Below are 9017 nucleotides of genomic sequence, written 5' to 3'. Positions count from 1 at the left end.
GATTAATTGAAAATTGACAGTAAAGAACTCGTGACAGGTGATATTTGACCATCAGATATTGATATTGCCCCTCCCCATCTCGTGATGTGCACGTACCAAGTCAGATTAGATTACTACTAATAAACTAAGGTAGGGGTCTAGAATAATAGTTTGAATTGTCCTGTGTTCATCACATCACGCAAAATAAACTGGTCGGATTTCATCCCAAGCAGACCATGGTCATCACAACAAGGCCTAAGTTAATTGGTGAATGATGTTTCCTAATTTCCGGTTTCCGGTATGTCTCCCAGCATCAACCGCTGTCTAGATCCGCATGATTTGATCATATATTAAATAGATTTGGACTGATTTCAGGTGCAGTACATTACACTTCATTTCCATGGAAGTCTAGTTCCATTCACAGAGGGTGAAACGCACGGATGATCTTCTGTTTTAGTGAAACTGCGTTCATTCAGTTCGTTTGAATCAGATTAACAGATCACAATTTGCTTAGCAAAACGATAAGCACAAGATTAGTTTTGTTCAAGAGTTTCAAAAAATGTGTTTGATATCGCAGAGTTCTACAGATATAGCTCCCCTCATACAAATTTGTTGGCATGAAGGTACAAATGGTACTTGTTTACGCCAATTGAAATTCTTTGGTGATGTTACTTGTTACACGATGAGATCTATATCTTGAAGTTGACAAATTGTTCATGTTCCTAATTTTTGATTTTCGATAAACTGTTAAACTGCCTGTTAAAAAATTGACAAATTGTTTCATGTTCAGTTTTGATATTCGCTAAAGCTGTTGATTCCTCAGATCTATTGAAGTTGACAAATGTTACTTGTTAAAATCTCTATAATAATTATGTATAATGTTCTGCTATTCTGGTGTTAGGTGTTGAAATATGATGTTGTATGAGGTGATGCCAAACTTCATTATTACTGGAATGCCATATTTCAGTTCAATACTGACATTGCCAGGTGCCAGTTGTATTCTTTTCCTTTTAAATACATTTCTGTATTTACTCAAATTATTCAGGAAAAAAACTTGGCGCTTGGGTGCATCGTATTTATTAAACTTGTACTCGAATTTCTAAGAGTTAATGTTTGAGGATTTCAACACATTATGTATTTTAGGTTTCCATTGAAAGTTGAATGCCATATTGAAGATATCTATATGATCTGCTTGTGTGTCATTTTAGGTTTGCTAAAACACCATTCTTTGATTTGATTTGATTGACTTGATTTACTAGCTTGTTTAGACCTGAAAGTTTACCCTCTGCCCTCATGTGTAATGTATGATGTAAAATTTCGTTGTGTTCAATTTGTCACTATTTTAATTTCAAGCAATAAATGTCCCGTTTTCGCCATTAGTGCATTCTTTGCTGTGAAACGTTTCGTCCTTATTACAATCATTGATCTCGACCACAATCCATATGTTTTCGTGGATGATTTTGCTCCTTTCGAGACAAGGCCAGGGAATGTATTAAGTCATCATGCAAATCTGGTGCGAAGAAACAACACCTTACTGACTGACTGACTGAAGTGTTTTTTTTTGTCTTTAAAGAAAAGCCTCTCTCGGACTTTTGACAGTGGCAGTCCATTTTTAATAAATAGTATGGAGTTATAAAAGTGGTATACAACATCAGATATCAGTGATGATCGCTGAATCTCTTTCGGACAACAAAAATGGAAGGCATACAATATCCCCAAACAATATCAGTTATATAAGTTTTGTGGAAACCATGGGGCGTGTCCGAAGTACAGAAGAATCCGTAAAAGTAGAATCAGTCAATGTCCCACAATGACGTTTTCTTACAGGCCAGGAAACTTCGACTGTAAAATGATACAAACATTGGCCCTTTAAACATTTGATATGAACGTTATCAACCAAAGGTTAAGATATTATAATCCTTGTGACAACAGTGATTTGAACAGTTGAAGGATCGATATTACCTCAAATACTTGAAACTTAATCCCTTTAAATCCATTCAATCTCCATCTATCGCCTTAATCCTCGGTCAACTCTACACATTTAACTGATTGGGCGGGGACTATTCTTCTAAAAAATTCGAGGTTTTAACCATGAAGACCTTACAAAATTTTGAATCTTTCAGCTCTTTTATATAAAAAAAATATGCACTTTGTGGTGTTTTCTCGATAGGCTATGCCATCTGGCGCCTTAAAATGTGCTCAATCTTCAGAAATGTTACTGAGAACATGGTTAAGGGGCCTGAGTATAATTGTTATTACTTATTGTAATGGGTAATGGGTAATGGGTTCAACAAAAAACCTTCAACATGAATCAAACCAAAGAAATCAAAGCCAAACTCAGATTTTCAACGTTTATTTTCATTAATAAGATGTTAACTGTTAAAAGGAAAATGACCTCCCTAAAGACAGTTACAGAGTATTACAAGGAATGTACATTTCTCTACAATATTTTTCTATTCTGGTAACAATATCAGAGAGACAGATGTATTGGACAGAATAAAGAAGTTCATATGAAGAGTGTTAGAGAAATCTTAATATAATTTCATTAAATTTTAAAATCTATTCCATGATGACCAAAATACTACATTTTTAAGAGATAAGGATCTTAACTTAGCTATACTTCAGAAACAGAGAGAAATTATGACTTCTGACTATAATACAATTTACAAAGATTTACAAAATAAAAAATTGTAATGTCATATCTTAATATAAATAATATCTAATAAATGCATTTTGCAACCATGATTCACTATTTTTCCATAGCAGCTTAGTAATTATTTGCTAACTTCCATAAAACCTCTGTGATGTACGTGTAATCCGTAACACAACTTCATAGACAAGACTTATTAGACATTGTGTCCAATAAAACAAGATTCAAATAAAAATGTTTCAATTTCGAGGAAGCAGTCTGATATTGTTCGTGCTTGACCAATCGAACTAAATAATAAAATCCCATTAAAGTATCAATGTCCATTCTGACTGACCACTTGAATCCCTTTCCTGATGGTACAATGTACAGAGCTTTGAGCTTTCAGACGCGGCCGAAGTTTGCTTCCGGTCATTTGAATCAAATGTTTTTATTTGGCGTAAGGCCACTACTTATAAACATTATCTGAAATACACCCATATACCACCGTAACACTCACTGTTCGTTACTGTCTTGCAGGACAGTTCCACACATTCACTATGAACATTGTGTCACTTTCACAGTTCAAACTTTTAAATATACACACTAATATATAACATTAAACTGACCAATATACACATATTTATCTACTCCAATATAAGTAGTCTATTAACAATTGAATAAGCACTCTAAATATATTTAAAGCATAATTGCCCACAAATATAACGAAACAAGAAAACAAACAACATTCTAATAAAATCTATCGTCTTTTAGGTAGGTTTTGGTATCACAATTATTTTATACCCTCAACAATTTGGGTTTTAGTCATACCCCATGCTTTCAAATGCATATCACTTGACTATCAATTTGAAATGTGCTGTAGCAGAAAACTCAATTGCTTTTCACAAATGTTTGAATCAAGAAGCACTATTGGTACCCATTAGCATTGTCGTCTTGAAGATTCATTTCTTTGGTATAATGCAGTTACTCCAGCAATACGAGTCAATGATCAGTTACAATAATGCATTTCTTTCACATTTGTACATTTCTTACACTCGACCCTACAACACCAGTAGAATTTACAGTCACAATCGTCTTTCTCTTCTTTAATAAGAGTATAATAGCCTCGTCCACAACACATTAACCTACAACCATCAAGTCCATAACTTGTCTTATTACACTCCCTACCCCGGGTGCCCACTGATCCATTTTCCAAATTATGTTCACAGAAATCAGGCGATTCGTTTAAATACACCAAGTCTTTCTTTGTTGGTCGTTTTTGAAGTTTATTTGTACGCTTTAACCTCTTTCTTCGTCTGTCCATTTTCACAAGACTTGCTCCGTCGAATCGACCTTTCAATGCACTCCCTATGGCGCGAAATGATTTCATTTTTCGCCAACAAATTTTCACTGAGCAGCTTCCAGAGACCCCATGACATTTACACATTAATTCGAGTTCGTCTTTTACCATCTGTAAATAAAAATAACAGTTTTTACAAATTTGACATTCAAAACTTCAAGTAATTTAAGTTTTAATTTAGACGACGATGAGGTATCTTGATCAATTAAACATCTTATCGTTTCGTGTGTTTGTCTGGTTTTTAGCCATGAGTAAAGATACAGGAATTTAACGAAGCTGCAACAATTCTGGGATTCATAATTATGGAATTAAAATATTTTAGTAAAGAGGATATTGAAAACTCAAAAAGCATGGTGTAGAGAAACAATCATCGATTTTATTCCCGAAAGAACTGACTGTTGCATTAGAATACCCTTTGCTTCCAGGAGGATTTGAAGCCATGCTATCCGACAGACCAGCTCACCAATAGAGATGACCTTGATGCTATTCATTAATTATTCAGGAACAAATGATGGTCAACATACCTTTCTGCCAGCGCCATTGTTCCAAACATTCATAAGACCGTCTTCACTGATTCTCATTTCCTTTGAGTCGACAAAATCTTTGGAAAATTTCGAACCATACCGAATATTATCAGAGCATCCTCCCCATTCGAACTCTCCTTCTGTACTGATTCGTCTTACTTTCGTATCACATCCACAATGATCTAGGTCACCTTTTGCACACGCACGTGTAACGCTGTACATGATGCCAGCTGATAATATAGCATAGATATAACCGGTTTCCCGACTCTCTGAAATTATAAAATAAAAATATAAATAACATTATATAACAAATCATAGTATTCGCATGCAGAACAATGTATGTGCGTTATTTACGAAATCATCACAATATGCACTGTTATCAACATCCATACAAATCAAATTTACTGAATATTGCCAGCAACATTGAAATTACAATTTTATCCGTTTTAGCACAATTAAATTTTCTTTCTCGTATAATAAAGTGGTCTGAGAATCTTGAGATGCAAATATGGATGAATTAACCTTAGTAGGCTTAACATTTTTCAAAGGATGTTTTTGATTGATAATCAAAACTAGAAAACCATAATATATTAGGAATACGCCTTACAATGTAGTCATGGAATATGATGACTGTAATTCAGACTAAAATGATTAAAAATGACATGTCCAGTAGCCTGAAGATAGTAGACTTGTTAACAATAGATAGGTAAGACACCTTGTTTATTTATCATTTCATTTTGACAGACAAAATACAGGTAACTTGACCTTCTCCACGGGCGTTCCCTACATCTCTAAACTTTCAGACAATGGCCTCAATTTATATTGTCAAACTTGGGTTGTTTGGACTCTAGATACAATCAACATCAGATCCTACAGCAGATTATTAATCAATATTTAATAGTAAAGCCCTTGTCAACATCATATTGTTCTCTTTTATTTATTACCCTTCATACCTCCCGATATTGGCTACATTTAATCCTGACCCACTGTTCCCCTATCTGAATAATAGAGTTCATCATATCACTAGCATCTTCGTGAACTTTAGTTTAACAAAAAAAAGAAAAAAAAAGATAATACTAGAAAGATTGGCACGAATCTTTGTATGGGAATGGATTTGAAGAATTTTAGATAATAGTTCGATTTGTTTAGAAAATATGACTGTTTTGAAAATTGACCTTATTGAACCCAAATGTGTCCTTTCCCTTCCTTATTTTCTGTTGCCATTGCTACTTATTGTAATTTACCAGTGATTGTCTCTCTAAGTACACGAATTATGATAAGGTATTATTTAGGCCTTTCAGTACACTAGTGAGTGGGTTGTCTGAAGGAACAGTTTCGCGTAGACGACTTATTCATTTCGTTAAGCATAATCTATACTAATCATCATATTATCATTTTCATCATATGGTATGTCATGGAATATTTCTACAGCATTTTGCTTTTAATGATCATATTACCCCCGAATAGTCTAGAAAATGTCAATTTCAAATTGTCCATTCCCACAACCTTTTGGTTATAAAGGGTGTGGAATCTGGATTAGGACCTTTGTGTCGTCTGACTTCATCAGTAAGTTGATACAAAAGCACTTTAACGAAATTAATGATATTAAAAATACAAACGCAAGGGACAGAGAAGAATCGTATAAAGAAAAAGTAATATTCAAAAATTGATTATATTTACTGTGAAAACATTCATGTTAAACGGTTTGTTCAGAAAGATAAGTTAATTATACCAGATGAAAGAGCCTAGTGTCTATTTGTAAACTGCGCATCTGTATAAGATATAATAGCCTTTAGTCAAGTCTAAATCTAATAGATATTCATGAGATGCGATGGTTTATTGAAACGTGGTCTTTAAGAAAACGTTGTGTCTTGTTGACACGCCATCTTTAATTCATATCACTATAAATATTTCTAAAATAGTCCAAGAAATAGGCTTGTCTGTATGTTAGAAAACACTTGGCATGAGTGTGGTTAGATTAGGCTGTTTTTATCAGTTTTAAGCGGAAGTGTTAGTTGAACACCATAAGAAAAGCAGTATCTGCAATAAAGAACAAAACATGGTCATTTCCAAACTGAAATAGATTAGCCATTAAAAGCACTAATAAAAGGGTGAAAAATCATTTATTTTCATTAAAAACCAACACACTGTCAAAGCTTCCTAAAAAGACAAGTTTGGAATTTCGACTCAGTGATTTCTAGAAGACACTATATTTTCCAAATCGTCTGACAATAGCCAATATTTTCTGCTATTTATACTGTCATCGTTTGGTTTGTTAGCTCCTGATGAATTGTCGTCTGGTCAGCATTAACTAACGATGTTAAAAACCGATAAATTAATTAGCGTAAATCTACAAGGAGAAATTGCAACGACTTTTGAGCTAATACATGTATGCTTTCAAGGGTCGATCGCGAGATGTGGTGAAACGAAAAGGAAAAGCTCAGGCGGTGGCAATATGAGTTTGTAGTTAGGTAGTCAATTAGAAGCTGCGGTTTGAATCAAAAAGATGTCTTATTTCGGCTCTGAACCAGACCACATTTCAACTTACTTGTCCTAAAACCCCCAGAGGTGAATCAAAGTCTTATGTGAGTTTATTTTATCAGCAAGAAAAGGTCAAGATGACCCAAGCTAAGGCATCAATGACTTTCAAAGCACACAGACAAATTTTAATATTGAAAACCTTTAACAGTAGGTGGCAGCCTTCGGGCCATGGTTCAAAAAGAATTTCAATTATTATTAATAAATTTCAAAGGCTTATCGCATGTTTACATTGGTAACTCGAAAGAATTTTCATATTACAGTCAGAAAAAGAGAATGTTAGCTTAGTTAAATTCTTCTTTTAAAATCCAATTATAGTAAAAGTAATTAAGGGAAGTTTTAAAGACTTCAATAGAAGCGGAAATTGTAAAGAAATATTAGTTATATATTTTACACCTTTTCGATTCTTTAGACGAAATAAACTTTCATCTCATTGAGTTTAATCGTTACGTTACAACACAAGGTGTGTGAAAGTTTAATCACCAGAAAATATTCCCCTTTATATCTTACAAAAAACAAGTTAATTATAAAATGTTTGCCAAAGTTTTACAATCTAGACTCAACTATTGAATATCTGAGAACATCGTGTTAACAATATGTTACTGATGTAAGATACAAGGTGGTCCAATACACGGGTGATTGATATACTTTCAGCTTTTCTGCCGTCTGTTCCTATAAAATCATTTAACGAATCTGTTAATATATTTTCCTCTGTATGATAGCTTAGAATATCTATCTATGCCTTAGAAACATCCACTCGACTAGGCCGTTAACAAACAAACCCGTTAACAAGGCCGTGTATCCTCTCACTTTAAATTTGAAGAGTTAGGTGCGCCATTTTGGGGTCTTGAATATGTGTAAATAGTCTTAAGAAGTACTAGAAATGTACGAAAATCGTATTATTCCTTTAAAATACTTAAAACTAGGAATTACTATTTCTATATATGTCTTTTCTATAGATCACAGAGTATCTTAGAATGACGAGTCGTCATTTTAACATTCAAACGCGGATAATTCTGGACACACATGAATTTGAAGGCCCAAATTTCGACGGTGTGCTGTAAACACTATTATTGATTGATTTAGCTAAAAGATTCCCGTTTCTGAGACTAAGGTATGATTAGCCAAAAATAATGGCCTTCCTGCCCCTTTAATGGAATTTGGTTCCCGTAATCAAGATAACCATTCGTCTTTTCCTTAGTACAAAATCGTTCGGTCGTTTTTTCTAAGCAGACTGCTTCACAGATTGCATGGTTACTCCCAATAAGGTTGTCACACTGTTCCCATTAGCCATGCTATCTGATGGTCCCTTTCTTTTCTCAATATACATGATTTTTGCCTTAAAATGTCAAGCCCATATTCCTTATGCCAAATATGTATCTTATATCACTTTATTCGTACTATTATTGTATACTATACGTATAAATACAGAAATATGTTTTCTGTATATAATGTACTGTAAGAATATAATATAAAATAATGGTGAAATTCATTATGTGGGTGACACTAATTGGCTAAATACGCTCAAATGTATATACTATGTCGAATTTACCATAAATACATTTCAACAAACTAATCAACAGGATGATTTTCGAATGAACTTTGTAATATTTAGAAAAATTACTTACTTATTTTTAAAATTTGGCCAAATACGTTAGTGGTGTTAAAAGTTGTGCAGTTCCATCTTCTATCTCGAAACTGGTGTTGACATTCGTCTATTCCCATTGAAGCGCCGTCATGAATGACATCGATTATTTTTTCTTCTAAGCCACATAACTCTTGCTGTCGTGGTGCTAAAAATGCTAAATTTGAACATCTTTTTCTGCCCGGTAGATGTTTGATTTCTTCGACTAGTGACTGATAAGAACTCGATACACCCAAGTACCTGTAAATAGACAGTAATGCACAATAAAAAATAATATATTTGTATCATCTTTAGAAATCTGATGCCACAATATTAAACAGGGCTCAAGAAAGTACAAGTTCTACG

General features: G+C 33.7%; 1 protein-coding gene across 1 annotated transcript; it reads right to left on the bottom strand.

Annotated features, from left to right (window-relative positions):
- Positions 1-3614: 3614 nt before the first annotated feature.
- LOTGIDRAFT_152125 (hypothetical protein) lies at positions 3615-8752 on the bottom strand (the record flags this gene model as incomplete). Its single annotated transcript, XM_009045592.1, has 3 exons — positions 3615-4076; positions 4490-4758; positions 8656-8752. 3 exons carry the CDS (start codon positions 8750-8752, stop codon positions 3615-3617), a joined length of 828 nt encoding a protein of 275 aa, XP_009043840.1.
- Positions 8753-9017: the final 265 nt, after the last annotated feature.

Source organism: Lottia gigantea, assembly GCF_000327385.1.
Source record: "Lottia gigantea unplaced genomic scaffold LOTGIsca_1, whole genome shotgun sequence".
NCBI classification, from domain to species: Eukaryota; Metazoa; Mollusca; class Gastropoda; family Lottiidae; genus Lottia; species Lottia gigantea.
Note: the sequence above shows the minus strand (reverse complement) of the source record. Positions and strands in the feature narration are given on the sequence as shown.